The 18,472-nt window shown below is 42.6% G+C and overlaps 1 protein-coding gene across 2 annotated transcripts in view; it reads left to right on the forward strand.

Moving 5' to 3' along the window:
• DLGAP5 (DLG associated protein 5) overlaps nucleotides 1-18,326 on the forward strand; it is a 236,382-nt gene extending 218,056 nt beyond the window's left edge. For both annotated transcript variants that reach the window (XM_050952541.1, XM_050952542.1), the window contains 7 exons: nucleotides 1,897-1,989; nucleotides 3,488-3,710; nucleotides 6,226-6,460; nucleotides 12,109-12,169; nucleotides 13,270-13,519; nucleotides 13,940-13,989; nucleotides 15,511-18,326. In XM_050952541.1, the coding sequence (XP_050808498.1) occupies nucleotides 1,897-1,989; nucleotides 3,488-3,710; nucleotides 6,226-6,460; nucleotides 12,109-12,169; nucleotides 13,270-13,519; nucleotides 13,940-13,989; nucleotides 15,511-15,636 (1,038 nt within the window). In that variant the 3' untranslated portion in view covers nucleotides 15,637-18,326. The remainder of the gene's footprint in view (nucleotides 1-1,896; nucleotides 1,990-3,487; nucleotides 3,711-6,225; nucleotides 6,461-12,108; nucleotides 12,170-13,269; nucleotides 13,520-13,939; nucleotides 13,990-15,510) is intronic.
• Nucleotides 18,327-18,472: the final 146 nt, after the last annotated feature.

Here is an 18,472-nt window from a genome sequence, read left to right on the forward strand (position 1 = left end):
GCGTACAGTTACCATTAGACTAATCTTTTGAGAGAAGTGGGGAAGAGCATCTACAGACCCCCTTCCGTGTATTTCAGAGAGCAGTAGTGAAGTGCATTTGAGCCTGGGGAAAAATGAACCTTTCCTAAACTGGACTTAATTAGTGCCTCTTGTCCTTTTTTTAACCCAGCAAGCTTGTAACTAGTCAAATCAAAAGGCAAAAATGTATTTAGCTTGTAATGACCACCAAAGGGAACTGGAGTTTGGATTCTCTCAGGGAAGTGGGTGGGTCTGCCACCTGGAAAGTCACAGGCACTTGGGAAGAAACCTTTGGCTAATGCAGCCAACTTTGTATATGCTGAAAGAATGGAATACACTACACACACCTATTTGGTTGCTGGAAAGGCATCAGAAAACCTATTACCTAGGAGGAAGCATAAGGGTGCTGTGGAGACAAACTTGGTGTAAAAAAATCCCCGGCTCTGCCCTCTTCTCCCTCACTATTCAGTCACTTGCACATGCTGCGGGTGAGAGGAGAGCTGGTGGAATCAGATATACATTACCTCAGAGAACCAGTTCACCAGGGATAGACCAAGTGTTGTAACTCCAGATTGACAGGGGACAGCAAACTCCTTATCACATTCAAAGACAAGCCAGGGAGATGGTACTGTTGTAGTACAAGTTTGTGTCCATAGCCTCAAGATGTCAAGAGGTAGGGACCGAACAGGCTAGGAGAAGGAATCTAGGAAAGGAGGCAGAGATGTAGCAAATCTTGCAACAACTCTACACTAAAAACGTTTCCTGCCTAGTGATGAGTCTGCACTTCTGGGTGTTGCTGTTGTAGGTACTGTTATACAATAATCTGTTCCACATAGCCTTAAACGTAACGAATTCTAAGAGAATTTCTTTGACACAACTTAATTTCTCACTTTTTATTTCTAATTCAGCATGTGAACAGTAGGCTGTAAGCAGACTACTTTAATTCTAGGTGCTGGATTTCCTGAAGGTGATCTGATGTTTTCTTTCATTGGATCGTCCAGTGTGACACAGGCTGTTTTGAATAAACTGAAGTATCTTTGAATCTAATGTGTGTCTATTTAGTGTTAGTCACATCAGCTATGTTAACAGGGAGCCAGCAGTTCGTTTCTCCTACTAGAATCTGTTGGCAGTTCAGCCTGCTTCTATAGTTAATTGGAAAAAGTACAGAAAAGGGCAAAAAAAGTATTAGGAGTATGGAACAGCTTCCATATGAGGAGAGATTTATAAGACTAGGACTTTTCAGCTTTGAAAAAAGACTAAGGGGGGATATGATAGAGGGCTATAAAATCATGACTGGTGTGGAGAAAGTAAATAAGGAAATGTATTATGAGAAGGAATAAATAACACTAACTAGGGGTAATAAAATGAAATGAATAGGCAGCAGATTTCAAAGCAAACAAAGTAGTATTTCTTCACACAACACAGTCAACCTATGGAACTCTTTGCTAGAGGATGTTGTGAAGACCAAGACTATAACAAGGTTTTAAAAAAACAAAACAAAACCCTAGATGAATTCATGGAGGATAGGTCCATCAGTGCCTATTAGCCAGGATGGGGAGGGATGGTGTCCTTGGCCTCTGTTGGCCAGAAGCTGGGAATGGCTGACGGGACGAATCACTTGATAATTGCCTGTTTTGTTCATTCCTTCTGAAGCACCTGGCATTGGCCACTGTCAGAAGACAGGATACTGGGCTAGATGGACCTATGATCTGACCCAGTATAGCCGTTCTTATGTTCTTAATGCAAAGGTGCCTAAATACACAAACCACCTGTTTTATGCTTAAAAGACATTTGATTGAAATAAATTATGCAGCTGTAAATGTGTGTATTTCGACCATAACCTAGTTCTTTAGCAGTTTTTTCTTGGATCTTCAACAGGTAGAAGATGTGAATAAAAAATTTGATTACTTGAGTAAACTTCAAGAGAATGATTGGCAGCCAGTTAACATCCCAAGCAAAAGAGCCATCAAGGTATGTGCGACTCCTAAAAGTCTGCTCTAAGATTTAACATGTAACTGTTTTGAACAGCTCTAAATAGAATATTTGTAGTGTAAGGCTACTATGCCTTCTGAAGCCCTGCTCATTCTGTTTTTCCTCTCTAAATAAAACTAGTAACATTAGAGAACTCCTTTCAAAAAACAGTCTTCACCCTTTCACTCTCACCCCCAATTAACTGGCAGTAGTGACCTATAGTTTAGCCTTTTCTGGCCCAAGGAATTGGGACTAGGAATTGAAATCTTAACTCTTGCACAGAGAATCACTTCAAAGGCATACCATCTCTTAAGGCTTGTCTACACTGCAGTTACGTTGGTATAACTTATGTCACTCAGAGGTGTGAGTCACACTCAGATCTGTGTAATTTATGTCGCTCCAAAGTGCTGATGTGGACAGCACTATGTCAGCAGGAGCTCCTGCCGACATGGCTACCCACTCTCAGTGGGGTAGTTTTATTATGCCAGCAGGAGAGCTCTCTCCCATCGGCATAGTGTCTTCACTAATTGTGCTACCGCGATGCAGCTGCATCAATGTAACTGCAGAACCCAGACCTACTGCTGTTTGCCCCTGCCAGAAGGGGGTGCCACAGAGCCTGAGGGGGAAGGCAGCTACAAATTTCAAGTGTAGTAGCTAACATCTCAGTTGTGGTCTAGAGGAAGGACTCTTGTCAGTACAATATTAACTCAGTTTGCTTTTTCAGGTCAGGTCTTTGCAGTCATGCCAGTGGCAAAAGTAGGAAGCTGTTGGTAACTTTGCTAAACCTGTGCTGTAAATGCTAAACTGTAATGAAAAGAAGTAAACATAGGACAGTTCCGCTATTGGGGTTAGAATACTTCTGATTTTTTGGGTATGAAACAGTCTGACACACTCCAAAAACATAACTCTTACAGTATTTAATACAGTCTGCCAAGTAGAAGGTAAGTCATCACTGCCAGTGACTCATTGGGCTAACAGTCAAGGCTGTGTGCGTTTCACAGTGTGGCTGCAGAATTATGCACCAGAATATAAGCTTCAAGTTAAGAAATTGTTGGACCCTTGTGGTTAGGAAGAGAAACTTTACAAGTTAGCTAGTAGCATCCCATTTGCTGAAGTCCATGATGTCCTGCGTCTCTATCTCCTAGCCACTAGGAGTCTCTGCAGCCCACTGCTTATAAGGTCATGAGCAAAAGAAACCCTGATTGCTGTCAGCAAAGTGTTAGGAAAAGTTTTGAACTCTTGGCTTTTACTTCAACACTCCTTGCAAAGAAATTGTTCTGCTCTTTTTGTCCATTCCCAAAACCCTGAAATAGTTGAATGACAGTACAAGAGATCAAGGACATGAACAGGCATGATCTTTCCAGCAATTAGATTCCCCATCGCCACCTTTGTATGGGCACTATTTACAGTGGCCAACAGCTCCAAAGATGTTCTTGTATAACTGCCTTTTGTCTCTAAGCTTTAAGATGTGATAGAGATTCTCTTTTACAACTTTCAGAAGAGAGCTGTCCCAAGTGGGATATCTAAGCCGAAACAGGGGGCTGCTGGAAGAACTGCTGCCCGAAACCGTATCGCTGCCATAAGAGCAGCCATGAAGGAGAAAATGAAGCAGGGAGAGACAGCAGCTGACTCTGCAGTCCAAGAGATGCCGAAAGAAGAAGAAAAAGTGGTGTTTGAGGCAGGATTTTTCAGAATTGAAAGTCCTCTAAAATCTTTTCCAGGTCGGTGAAATTCATTGCTATTACTGTGACCTGGAACTGCTGGGTGACTTTCTCCACCTGTGCTCCAGTTTGAATTTTGCTGATTATATCTGATGCTGTTGTATCACTTCAGTATCAGGAGGAATGATATTTCATCTCACTCAAAGTTCATTACACAAGGAACTGAAGGCAATTGTTTTGCATGGATGAAGTTATTTGAATGAAATCACTCAGTTGAGAGGCCTACTGAAGTAAATCAGGCAGTAATGTGACAATGGGTTGTATACAGTTTTCAGCACCTGGTCAACTACAAAGCTTTATGTTGAGTATTCTTGCTTTACTCACATGACTAAACAACCTCTAGATCTCTATAAATAGGTTCTGCCCTTTGTTACTGTGCTAGACACATAGTTAAGAGAGCAAAGGAGTACACACGATCTTTCTTCTTCTGCAGTCTAATTATGAAATCATTTTTCTCATTAGCCCTTGTTCCCAGTTGGCTCTGAGCCATTAAGAGCAGTGTTCAGCTTCTTTTCTCTACCATTTTTCTAGGTGTTCAGTCTGATTCTAAGGGTACGTCTACACTACAGCATAATTTTGAATTAACTAAAACCGGTTTTATAATACCGATATTATAAAGTCGATTTTATGCGTCCACACTAGGGCACATTAATTCGGCGGTGTGCGTCCATGGTCCTAGGCTAGCGTCGATTTCTGGAGCGGTGCACTGTGGGTATCTACTGTAAAAGAATGAAGCCAATAATGTCGATTTGCGTCCACACTAACCCTAAATCGATATAGTAATATCGATTTTAGCATTACTCCTCTCGTTGGGGAGGAGTACAGAAATCGATTTTAAGAGCCCTTAAAATCGATTTAAAGTGCATTGTAGTGTGGACGGGTACAGCGTTAAATCGATTTAACGCTGTTTAAATCTATTTAACTGCGTAGTGTGGACCAGGCCTGAGAGTGTGTTCTCAACTCCTGTTGTTCTTGGGTATAGCTTCTTCCCAAAACTAGCAGAATTCTTTTAATGCACATGTGACTAATACTTTGAGGTCTTTAAATTAAAAGGATTCAGGAACATTGGCTTTAAATGCCAAGATGGTGTCCACTAACACATCTGAATCTGTCAGATGAAACAAGATGAGTGACAGAGTATCTTACTGGACCTACTTCTATTGGTGAGAGACCAACTGTCAGGGTTACACAGAGCTCCTCTTCACCTCTGGGACATGTACTCAGAGTCACAGGGAAATACAAGGTGGAACAGATTGTTTAGCATAAGTAGTTAAGACCTATCAAGGGACCATTCAAGATGAAGTGGCCCTTTAACACCTCTCTGGTCATAGGGAGGGAAAGCTAGGGCAGGGGATTAAGTTGGTTACAGATTGCTGTAATAAGCCAGAAATCCAGTGTCTGTTCAGTCCATGATTTTTAGTATCTAGCAAAGTTATAAATTTAAGCTCCCAGGCTTATCTTTTGATGGTGTTGTGCAGGTTTCCTTTCAGGATGAGGATTGAGAGGTCAAATACAGTGATCACTTTTTGGAAAGTGTTCGCCCACGGGTGATAGTGTTTTTGTCTTATCATTTTTCTGTGAGCGCTCATATGAGAGCATGGTGATTGTTTCGTTTCTCCCACATAGTTGTTGTTGGGGCATTTAGGGTTTGTTTACACTGCACTTGTGGCTGGCCTGTGCTAGCTGACTTGGGCTCAGGCTGTGAGGCCGTTCAGTTGTGATGTAGATGTTCTGGCTCTGGCTGCAGTCTGAGCTCTGGGACCTTTCCACCCTGCAGGGTTGTAGAGCCCAAATGTGGATATCTACGCTGCAGTTAAACAGCCCCACAGCCCGAGCCCAAGTCACCTTGTGTTGTGGGGGGCGTTTATCATTGTATCAGTGGAGATATTTCTACAGGTTTTGCGTCTGTTCTTGCAGGGGTCTGGTGCTGCTTTGAGTTGTTCTGTTCTAGTCTGTAGGGGGCTTGCTTCTGTCAGATGAAGCAGTTAAGACTATGAATGTGACAGTGTCCTTTTAAACCTTAAGGTTTAAAAATCTCCATTGTTAATGAAACCAGAGATAAAAGCTGAAATTAATTAATACAAAAATGTATACAGTATAATTTGTGCTGTTTATACTTCAGTTGATATGTATAGTAAAACTTACTACAGTACTTTGTTGTTATTCCTAGTCAGTTTCAGATTCTGGGTCTCCTGTACTATCACAGCTGTACACTGCAAGAGAATGTCAAAATCCAAGATATTTACTAGAATACTGGAAAGATGTTTTCATATTTAGTAATTTTTTTTAATTTAAACTGTTAGTGACCTGTTCACACTTGTCACCTTTGTCCATATTCTATCTGGTAGAATTCACAAGAAATTATTAACTTGCCATCTGAATAAACCACTTAAGTTCAACAAATAGGAAAAAATAGCAAATTAGAAAGTGTTTCTAATCAGAATCTTGGTCACTGAATTTGTCCCATCTTACAGAAACATCTCCCATCTAATGACACTTTAAACATATTTTTCAGCTTTGCCTTCCAAAACACCTGGCAGATCTTCACAACGGATTTCTAAACAACTGACAACTCCAAGATCAGCCAGTAGAACTTTGCTCCAAAGCAGTCTTGCCATTCTCTGCAGCTCTGAGGACACTGTTGCAAAACAGACAACACCAGCAGCCAGTGGCTTTCATGTTCCACAAAATCCTAACAGGCTCCAGGCTCCTACTAGAAAAACTCTGTTTGGCAGCACACCTGAACAAAGGTAAACACTTGAATACAGCTTCATTCTAACTTCAGAAATTACCGGTTAACTTTTAAATGGGAATATAGACACCTCTCAGCACATACAGTTGTCAATATTCATGTTTGCTAAATCTTACCATTAATTCTGCTTGGGTAAAAGATATCAGGTCCTTGTTTTCCTCCCTCCACTGACCTAAAGCGAATCTTGAGGCTTTGCATCTCAAATATAACTTCACTGTGCATAAGTATACATTTACTTTCTGTCCAGAAAATGAGTTGTGTAGTGAGTAGTGACAGGGACCCAACCATGATGGTAGGAGGGAGAACAGCACGATAAAGACAATACATTTCAAGAAGGTAGACTGTAGCAAACTCAGGGAGTTGATAGGTAACATCCCATGGGAAGCAAGAGTAAGGGAAAAAACAATTGAAGACAGTTAGCAGTTTTTCAAAGACACATTAGTACGGGCACAAGAGCAAACTATCCCACTGCATAGGAAAGATGGAAAGTATGGCAAGAGACCATCCTGGCTTAACCAGGAGATCTTCAATGATCTAAAACTCAAAAAAGAGACTTACAAAAAATTGGAAACTCAGTCAAATTACAAAGGATGAATATAAACAAATAACACCAAGTATGTAGGGACAAAATTAGAAAGGCCAAGGCACAATATTAAATCAAACTAGCTAGAGACATAAAAGGAAACCAGAAAACATTCTGCTGATACATTAGAAGCAAGAGGAAGACCAAGAACAGAGTAGGCCTGTTACTCTATGAGGGAGGAATAACAGAAAATGTGGAAATGGCAGAGGTGCTTAATGACTTCTGTTTCAGTTTTCACCAAGAAGTTTGGTGGTGATTGGGCGTCTAACACAGTGAATGCCAGTGAAAATGAAGTAGGATTAGAGTCTAAAATAGGGAAGGAACAAGTCAAAAATTACTTGAACAAGTTAGATGTCTTCAAATCACCAGCGCCTGATGAAATGCATCCTAGAATACTCAAGGAGCTGACTGGAGAGATCTCTGAGCCATTAGCAATTATCTTTGAAAAGTCATGGAAGATGGGAGACATTCCAGAAGACTGGAAAAGGGCAAATATAGTGCCCATCTAGAAAAAGAAAAATAAGGATAATCCGGGGAATTAGACCAGTCAGCTTAATTTTTGTACCTGGAAAGATGATGATTGCAAATTGATTGCTTGATTATTTGCTCCACTTAGAAGTTAATAAGGTGATAAATAACAGTCAGCATGGATTGTCAAGAGCAAATTGTGTCAAACCAACCTGACAGCTTTCTTTGACAGGGTAACAAGCCTTGTGGATAGGGGGGAAGTGGTAGATGTGATATATCTTGACTTTAGTAAGGCTTCTGATACTATCTTGCTTGACCTTCTCATAAACAAACTAGGGAAATACAATCTAGAAGGAGCTACTATAAGGTGGGTGCATAACTGATTGGAAAATAGTTCCCAGAGAGTAGTTCTCACTGGTTTGCAGTCATGCTGGAAGGGCATAACAAGTGGGGTCCCACAGGGATCTATTCTGGGTCTGGTTCTGTTCAATATCTTCATCAATGATTTAGATAATGGCATCTAGAGTACACTTATAACGTTTGCGGACGATACGAAGCTGGGAGGGGTTACGAGTGCTTTGGAGGATAGGATTAAAATTCAAAATGATCTGGACAAACTGGAGAAATGGTCTGAAGTAAATTGGATGAAACTCAATAAGGACAAATATAAAGTACTCCACTTAGGAAGGAGCAATCAGTTGCACACCTACAAAATGGGAAATGACTGCCTAGGAAGGAGTACTGCAGAAAGGGATCTGGAGGTCATAGTGGATCACAAGTTAAATATGAGTCAACAGTGTAACACTTTTGCAAAAAAAAATAAAAGGATCATTCTGGGATATATTAGCAGGAGTATTGTAAGCAAGGCATGAGAAGTAATTCTCCCACGCTGATTAGGCCTCAACTGGAGTATTGTGTCCAGACCTGGACACCACATTTCAGAAAAGATGTGGACAAATTGGTGAGGGTCCAGAGAAAAGCAACAGGAATGATTAAAGATCTAGAAAACATGACCTAGGAGGGAAGATTGAAAAAATTGGGTTTGTTGAGTCAAGAGAAGACTGAGAGGGGACGTAAGTTTTCAAATATATAAAAGGTTGTTGTTACAAAGAGAACTGAGAAAAATTGTTAACCTCTGAGGATACGACAAGAATTAATGGGCTTAAATTGTAGCAAGGGCAGTTTAGGTTGGACATCAGGAAAAACTTCCTAACTATCAGAGTGGTTAAACACTGGAATAAATTGCCTAGGGAGGTTGTGGAATCTCCATCATTGGGGATTTTTAAGATCAGGTTAAACACCTGACAGGGATGGTCTAGATAATACTTAGTCCTTCTTGAGTGCAGGTGACAGGATTACATGACCTCTCAAGGTCCCTTCCAGTTCTATGATTCTATGATAACTGCAGAACAAACTATGTAATGAGGTCAAGGTTGGCTATGCCAAAAGCTGAGAATGGTTAGAGAAGACTGAATGCTCAGGTTCTTCGAGTGCTTGCTCATGTCTATTCCACGGTAGGTATGCGTGTGCATCATGTGCACCGGTGCCGGAAGTGTTGGGGGGGGGGGAGCACTGCTGCAACCCCTGGAGTGGTGCCTCTATATTGTGCTATAAGGGGAGCCACACGCTCCCCCCTCCTTCAGTTCCTTCTTGTCACCAGTGAAGGTGCGTCGGAACTTCTTGCTCCAGTTCTGCTGCAGCCTTTCCATTTGGTACCACTAAGATCTTTAGCTAGTTATTAGTAGCTCATAGAAAGTAGTTTTCAGTTGTTAGAGCGGGCCCGAGGCATGCCCCATGCCCCAGACTTCAAGCTCTGCAACTCCTTTCGCCGTTCCATGCCAAGGAGTGATCCGCATGCTGAGTGTCTCCGTTGCTTGGGCGAAACTCACGTGAGTGAACGCTGCAAGATCTGCAGGTCTTTTAAGGAGAGGGACATCAGACTTCGCGTTATCCTCATAGAATCAATGCTGGCTCCAACTCCAGTATGCTGAGCAGACTCTGCGCCAGGCACCGCATCGTCGATGCGCAACAATGCCCCCTCCCCCAGCTGGCACTGCTCCCCTTCCAAGACGCAAAGGAAGAGCTCAACTACGCAGTAGCACTAAGAGAAGGTAGAGGGAGAGGCTGGTCCCGTGTTGGACAGCCCTTGGTCCCCCCGGGCTCGAAGCCTCCGACTCGTGCTGAACGGAGTAGTCCGGCAGCATCGACATGCACCTCTCCTGCAGTCCGGATCCCATAGACGCCAGAGGCGCAATGGGCCTAGAGACATTTTGAGCTTACCAGTGCCTGGGGCATCACCAGGGGCGGGCCCCCGGTCCTGAGGCAAACTGCTGCTGCGTGCTCAACATGCCTCCCCAGTATGGTGCAACTCTCACTCCAGAGACCGCTCTCTGCCTCATTTGGCACGCAGCGACAGGTCCACTCGCAGCTCACGTCCACCAGCCAGGTTACCCAGTTCAGTGCCGTCCAGGCAGGAGTCTCATGGTCCCTCCATGCCACACAGCAGCGAGCTCAGACACTGAGATAGGTGTAGAAGGCGTTCCTCTTCACAACACAGCTATTGTAGCTGGTCTCGGCGCAACCAACATCGACACTCCCGCTCTGTCAGACGTCACACGGGGCTCCCACCGCGCCTCACCAGCACCACAGCTCCCAGTGCTGAAGCAAAACTTGGAACAGTACTTCCAGGGTACCGGTCCTCAATGTTGAGCTTTCTGATTCCTTGAAAGACGGCATCGTAGGCATCGTCGCTCCCACCGCTTCTATGGTACTGTTCGGTCAGTGGTGACCTCTGCCTTGGCACCCACTGCCCCTTGCTGGGTCGTACCGATCAGCAGGATCAGATAGCGCCACCTGGCCTGCAGCATGGACAGTGGTAAGGGGCCCCATGGCTGAGACAATGTTGTCAATTGGCACTGTGGCTTCTGATGCCCACCCAGTCAGGAACCCGCTCAGTGGCCAGGGCATCCGAGGTCCCATCAACCTCACTATCTAGGCCAAGGTACCAATCGACAGATCATAAGTTGTTGGCTCCGTGCCTGGACTCTGACCTGGGGGTTGATGCACCGGCTGCAGCTCATAGCCCTGTGCCAGCCTCCTCTCCTGCATCGGATGATGCCATCACAGCACTGCTGCCCTCTGCTCCACAGGAAGACTTCAGGGCGCATCAAGACCCTGCTAAAGTGGGTGGCGTCCAGCCTCCAGCTGCAGACCGAGGAGATGGAGGGCCCGTCCGATTCCCTTTTTAATGTATTGTCCCTGTCGGTACTGGGCCATGTGGCTTTACCCCTTCACCAGAAGTGATACTGATTTTCCAGGTGAGCGGGGAGTTTTCCCCATCGTCTGCACCGCTCCAGCTTATCCTAGAGTACCTCCTGTCCCTTGGGACCCAAGGGCTGGCACCCGTCTCTGTCAGGGTACACTTGGCAGCCATATCGGCCTTCTACCCGCTGGTGCAAGGGCACTCAGTCTTCTCCCATACTATGACCCCCTGCTTCATGAGGCCTTGACAGTTCATTCCTGTATGCTAGATATTCTGTACCGCAATGGGCCTAAACCTGGTTGTGTCCCACCTCACGGGGCCTCCCTTTGAACCCTTGGCCATGTGTTCCTTGTCTCGCCTCTCATAGAAGGTAGCCTTTCTTGTAGCAATCACAACAGTCCGTCTCTCAGAGCTCAGGGCCTTGACCTCGGAACCTCCATATACGGTTTTCCACAAGGATAAGGTCCAGCTTCGCCCACAACCTGCATTCTTCCCAAAGGTGGTCTCCGCCTTCCATATGAAACAGGGCATCTTTCTCCTCATGCTCTGTCCCAAGCCCCATTCCTCCAATGAGAAACGCCGCCTTCACACGCTTGATATGTGTAGGGCACTGGTCTTCTACCGGGATCGGACTAAATCGTTCTGAAAATCCTCACAATTCTTCATTGCCTTGGCCAAGCGTATGAAGGGGCAGCCTATTTCCACCCAGCGCCTTTCTCGCTGGATGACCTCATGCATACACATGTGCTATGATCTGGCAGGGGTTCCCTTGCCACCAATCGTCAGGGTGCACTCAACAAGAGCTCAGGCCTCGTCAGCTATTCCTATCCAGGACGTCTGTAAGGCTGCCACCTGGTCTTCAGTTCACACATTAACTGCGCATTATGCGATCGTCTCTTAAACTAGGGATGACACTGGGTTCGGCAGAGCGGTACAGAGTCCCGGGAACTCGGGAACGCCTACCCACCTCCAACAGAAATAGCTTGGAATCACCTGCTGTGGAATACACATGAGCACGCACTCGAAGAAGAAAAGACAGTTACCTGTTCCATAATTGGTGTTCTTCGAAGTGTTGCTCATGTCTACTCCTCATCCCGCCCTCCTTCCCCTCTGTTGGAGTTGTCCGGCAAGAAGGAACTGAGGGTGGAGGGAGCGCGCAGCTCCCCTTATAGTGCAATATAAAGGCGCCACTCCAGGGATCGCAGCACTGTTCTTCCCCCAACCCCGAACAGGTACTGCTAAGGGAAACAACGTCTGGAACCGGTGCACGTGGCGCAACACACCTCAAACACCAGTTACAGAACAGGTAACTGTGTCTTTTTTTCTCTTTCAGTGGCTCCCTGCTTGTAGAAGAACAATGTTCTATGACAGATGGTGCAGCAGAGAGAACTAATGTGAGTTATGTCTTCATTGACTAGTGCATGTATGTGCCTTAAAGATCTAGCTTCAGTATATAAAACTGTTAATGTTTACCCCATAAAGCAGTGGATACCATGGATTCTAAATCTGGAGAAGGTACTTTCCAGTTCCTCCAGAGTGTCTGAAAGTTTGGAGAGAAGTTTGCATAGGATCATTAGTATTGAATGGCAGATTATCGTAAGCTTTGTTTCTTTATATGGATCCCCATTTAATCCTTTTTGTGCCCAATTGAGTCCAGCAGCTTAAAGCTATTCTCCTACAAACTGCTAAAAATCTGCTGCATTGATTTTTATCCTCAAATCTACTACACTTAAAAGAGCAAGCAAAGAGTTTTCTTGCTGTTCACTTGTTTCATCTCTGAGAATGTCTTAGATGCTATATTATCTTTACCTGCATCTAACTTCTCCATGAACTTATCTCACATCACTGTCTGCAGAGGGGATCTTATATATGAAACACTTGTTCAGTTATGACTGCCCCTCTTCTCTTCCTCCAAGAAGTTCCTCATAGCTTTCCTCAGGGAGATAGCCTTGCCTATAGGGCTTTTCAAGCTTAAGTATTGCTCAGTAGGTAGTTCTGTGCTTTGAGGAAACAGTGTAGCAAGAGAACTGATTACCTAAAATACTCTTCAGACACCTCTGCTGTAAGTGTAAATTCAGTTTTCTTCAGGGAGGGAGAATTGACCTTGCATTTTCCTCTTTAAAAGCTTGTCAAAGAAGCACCAAAGAAACTAGCTTTCATCTGAAATAGATCACAACAATGGATTTACAGCTGCCACCTTTTGTTTTATTTTGAAGAGTCTCTTGTGTAAATCTACTAAACTCTTAACAAATTATTCATAGACTAACTCCAGTCCACAGGCCTTGTATCTTAACAATACACATGGTGGCGTACCCTCTTCCATGATCTCTTGGCCTGCATGTGTCCTGGCCCTCATGTACACTTTGTGCTTTCTTTCCATTTCTAAAGTTGATACATTTTTTAATGAAAACAAAACAAAAAGCACAGAACAGAACTGAGGACTGATTTATGTCTCTTGCAATCTTACTTTCTACTTATCCCTTTAATTCTCCAGGAAACAAATGTAGCTGTCCTTGAGGTGTGTTTACGCCCAGATGAAAGGAGCAGTTCAGGTCCTGTTAATTCTCAAGCATTGAAAGATCCTGACACTAAAATAGAAATGCCAGATGTTACAGAAGAGATGGAACTGTCTGCTACAGATCTTACAGGTCAAGACATTGTCATGTACAGCCCAGAAAAGAATGCCCAGTCAGAAACTGATTTCATTCAGGCTGAAAAACCAAACACACCAGAATATAAATCAGGTGGGTTTCTTTATGGTTATTTCACATGGTTTGTGTTTAATACTAGGATTTTACGATCAAAATAAGGCTTTATCTGACAATCTTAAACTTATTAATGGACCTTGTTAACACGTGAACTTATGCTGCAGGACTATTAATTTCTCTAAATGGGGTGCAGTGTCAGTGGCTATTTGATATTTCCACTGACATCCTTGTATTATGCTGAATGCACACCGCAAACAACCATACTAATCAAGAGGTTTTTTAATTGTATAATCTTCAATAGGGTGTGTAATCCCACTATAAAAAGCAGAAGCAAAGGTTAATAGATGCTATGAAAACAAACTGAAGTCAGGAGTAAGTGTAGAAAATGTATGGCATTTCCAGCACTATCAAGCAATGCATTGTAACTTTTAAGTTTTGAAATGTCTTATTTTCCAGATCTTTTGCATAGTGATTTTATCTCCAGTGGTGGAACTCCTTTTGATGTGGTAGGTTCACCTTTAGTTTTACTTGACTAAAACAATCCATTTTACATGGCAGCACCATTCAGCTTTCATATTAAATGGCTTTTGTAAAATTTCCTGAACTACTGCAATGAATTCAACTCCATTAAAAAGTCAGTATCAAAGATCTAGTTACTCTAGTGCAGCGGTTCTCAAACTGGGTTGTGACCCTCTTTGAATGGGGTTGTCAGGGCTGGCTTAGACTCAGGTTGCAGGCCACCTGCCTGAGGCTGAAGCCTTTGAGCTTCAACTTTGGGCCCCCTACCTGGAACGGTGGGGCTTGGGCTTTGGCCCTCCCACCCAGGGCAGTGGGGCTTGGGCAGGCTCAGGGTTTGTCTCTCCTCTCCCCCTCCCCCCCAAGATCGTGAAGTAATGTTTATTGTCAGAAGGGGATCGCGATGCAATGAAGTTTGATAACCCCTGCTCTAGTGCACGCTGTCTTTTGTGGTCACTCAGAAACAGCTTAGGTGGATCCAGGATAAAATAGCTCAAGATTTTTGTAGAACAGTTGTCTAATTCCTGTCAAACTGCTTGATCCCTTGACTTGGTCAAACTGCCAAATATCCAGAAAATCCAGAGAGTCTGAACTCTTAGTGATCTTCTCCCTCATGAAAAGTTGAGGCATGATAGCTAACCAGGTGAAGGCTTATTTCCTTCTGTTAATACCTGATAAAAATGGATAACATGCTTCTTGCTTTCTGCCTTCATCTGTCCTTTTCCTTCCCTCTTTCTTACGAGAATGCTTCAGGTCTCTATTCTATCTCTGCCTTGGTAGCGCTAATATTATCTAGGGCTGAAGTTGTCAAAAGAGCCCCAGGGGAAGTTGGTGCCCAAATCTAGGGGATTTGGGTACCCAGTCCCCTTGGCTCCTCTGAAGATCCCACCTTGCATGTGGATTGCTGCTGTAACTGGTCCCCTTCTCTCCAAAACTGAGCTGATATTGAAACTCTCCTTATGTGATTGGAAACAAGCCGGCAAAGTGCTGGACCAAAGAGGGGGCCCCAGTGACATTGGTAAGTTGGTTTTGAGGGTTTTTTAATTTGTGGCTCTTGCTCTGGAAAAATGTGCAGCACAACTACTATCACCACATTTGAGTCAAGTACTCCATCCGATACTTAATATTTTTAATAATTCTGCACCTTTCACACTCTTAAGGATTCTGCTCGCAAAACCTATATTTTATCTTTGAACTTGTGTATTTTAAAGCTGTGATGATTAGTGCCCATAGTACTGAATGAGGGGATGAGAGAATTCCCTTAATAAAATCTTTGTCAAAACATTGTCCACCACCTCTTGTTGCAAGGGCTTATACGTGTCTATTATTCATAGACCCCTACACCAGGCATAAGCAATTGATTGACAATGACCGTTCCTGTCAGTCTGGCATTTAAATCACTGTGCTAATCAGTAATCTGCTGCTGTACTATGATTTAGTGAATTTATGTGCTGTAAATTGGATAACTGTTGCTTGAACACTCACTTCACACTTTTTAATTTCCCCTACAGCCAAGCTTGAATTGCAGCCTCCCCTTCACGCCAGTCAGGAATGAAGCACAGAAGTTTGCAGCAGCTGAACTATACAATGATCTAATTGTATTTTCTCCTTTGTCTCCCCCCTCTGTGGAAAAATGAAGACTGATTTTGACTTTGAATTCAGAATGTGTAAATTACACTAATTGAATACATAGAGGGACATCTGAAGTATCAGGATATTACCCTTGAGAACAACTGTCTACTGAGTAAATGTGTCTAACCTGGTATTTAAATAGTAGAACTACTTATTAAAAACATTTTGTAACATTTTATGAAGCAGATGATGTTGCAATTTGATAACTGCTGTACAGTAACAGCTAGGGAGGGTGATAACTAGGCTTGCTGTATCCATAGTGACTTGCATGATGATGCTCCTATTTAGGGATAATATATCATGTACAAGCTTCCACACATGTCCAATCCACTTCAAGATATAAACTTTATTTTATCCAGTTTTTGCTTTTCTCCTTCATTTTTCCTTACCTCAAAAATTATTAATGTGCAGTCATGGGGCGTGCTGTGTGCAGTCATGGGGCGTGCTGTGTGCAGTCATTGTTGCAGTTCTAGCTGCACCTCTGTCCTCTTTCTGGTCTCTGAGTGTACCCATTCGGGCCATTTGTTTTTACCTACACTCTGGAATTCCACAATTCTCCCACACTTACACTGAGCCTGTGTATTGACTGTGCTTACTCAGCAGGTCTGACGGGTTCTTTTTAGGAGTCAGCGATCAGTGCTATCCAGTGACCAACTAGCTTTCTTAAAACAAACTATGTTGGTTTTAACAGTAGGAACAAAGCATTTAAAGAGGATTTGAAAACCAGTGTGTATGCATGTTGCTGATGGCCCCTGACACAAGTTTTCTTCAGACAAGAACTTGCTGGGGGAGTATGTCACTCTGGTTTCCCCAAACTCCCTCTCCATCTTGAGAGAGACTCGTTAAACTTGCCACAGTTCTTTGATCTCCTATGTTCCTGAGCCTTTTCCTGTCTTGGCATTGTCTCTTAATACCCCACAAGTGGTTATGGAGAAGTGGCTTATCCTAAACTCTTCCATTTCCTTATGGCCCCCTGTTGAACAAGATCAATATATTCATACAGCAAACATCCCAGTAACCAAGGCAACATCCAATATTCATAAATCATTATAGATCAGCTCCAATTGTCATACATCATTTAAAAAAAGTGACTTTTCGCCTCTTCATTGTCTAATAGTCGATTTTGTATAATACAATATCAGTTCTCCCCTAGCTTTACTTCAAACCAACTCCTTAGTCAGATACCTAGTATCTTTCCATGGTTAGTGCTTTCTGCTGCAACTCACCTCTGACAGGTTTCTTATTTCAGAATGCTAAGCTGAAAGTGCTGTATTCATGACACTAGAGTCATCTGTTGAAATAAAGATGAGCGCGCTAACCTGTCTCAAGATTGCTGTGCTGGTCCACTTGCTGAACTCGGTCTCCAAGGCAGATAGCCATCTCCATTTGTCTTTTACAGAGGATGAATTTCTTGTTCAGCTGTATTCCTATAAATCCTGTGTAGTAAGGAGTGTTGGAGAATCATATGTGAAATGTTAGTCTGTATACAATAGTGTTAAATGGTGGGGGGGTTCTTTTGACACTATCCTTCTGGGCTAGCACATCTCTCCTGCTGGCAACTCAAGCTGTCTGCATCTTACTATGTAATGTGACAATTAAGGCATATCTGTTAGTTGCCTTAAGTGTACAACTCGTGTATTACATATGACTCATTCTTGATAAGTCTGTAAACAGGTTCCCTAAAGTAATGTCTGTCCTGATGTTCTTCATGTGACTTCAGATTGCAGCTTTGTGATGCAGGTATCTACACATTTCCATGGTGCTTGAGGAACTTCAGGATGGATAAAAATCAATGATTCTTTAAAAATCTGTTTTTAATTTAAATTGGATTTTTTGATAGGTTTTTTCCTCAAAAAAGCATTATCTAAAGGTGGTTTTAATTAAGATACAATATAGCTCAAAGGTATCTCATGATGAAATAGGGATTATAAATTATAATTCTATAGTATGAGACAATATATTCATGTAATGTTTAAGATTTGTAAATAAGTTCCAATAGTTCATGGATTAGGGACCCAACCTTAGAGGTTCCACAGGCTTTTTATAGATTATTTAGGCTAATCTTTCTATCTACCCAATAGGACTCAGTGCTCAGTCTAAACATACCATCAGAGATGCGTAGTTTTGCAGTTCTCAAAGTATAGATTTGTGTCTCCAGAGGTAACATGCTTGTTAACAGCAAAAATGTGTTTAAATAATATATAGAGGTGAGAAATAACAGACCTTAACTCTATTGTCCCTCTGCAAATTTGTGTATGCAGAGACAATCCCTTACCTCTCTCTAAAAGTGCGAAGTTTCAAAATTTTCAATGAACAGAAGATTGTTGGGAACGGAATAGATCTGGACAAGAAGAGGTCTGGAGATAAATGTGAGAAGTGAGGGACATATGCTTGTTTTGTTAAAATATTATGTTTGCTGTTGAACAAAAACATCCAGAATACTTAATGTTGTTTCAGTTAAATGAAACAATTTAAATACCTGTCTGGTGGTGATCTCCTCATACAGCATGGCAAGAAAATCCTCCAAATATTAATGATTAACCTGTTGAACTGGAGAGAGTTCACCTCCCTAAATGCCTTCATAAATATCTGCTTCAGTTACCTGTGGCAAATGAAATAACTAGTCATTTATTTTCTGATGTAGCTGTAAAACTAACCTGAAAAGTTTTCAAAATAAATCACTGTTTAAAAATGATCGTATACCTTCTAAAAATGAAACCTACATCTATCTCTGAGTTGTGAAGAATATGTATTAAGGTTATAACAACCAACAAGAATGCACTTTTATGTAGAAATCCATTATTAAATTGTCTTCTTGACTAGTGATTTAAATCAAATCCA

This window comes from Gopherus flavomarginatus, chromosome 5, assembly GCF_025201925.1.
Source record: "Gopherus flavomarginatus isolate rGopFla2 chromosome 5, rGopFla2.mat.asm, whole genome shotgun sequence".
NCBI classification, from domain to species: domain Eukaryota; kingdom Metazoa; phylum Chordata; order Testudines; family Testudinidae; genus Gopherus; species Gopherus flavomarginatus.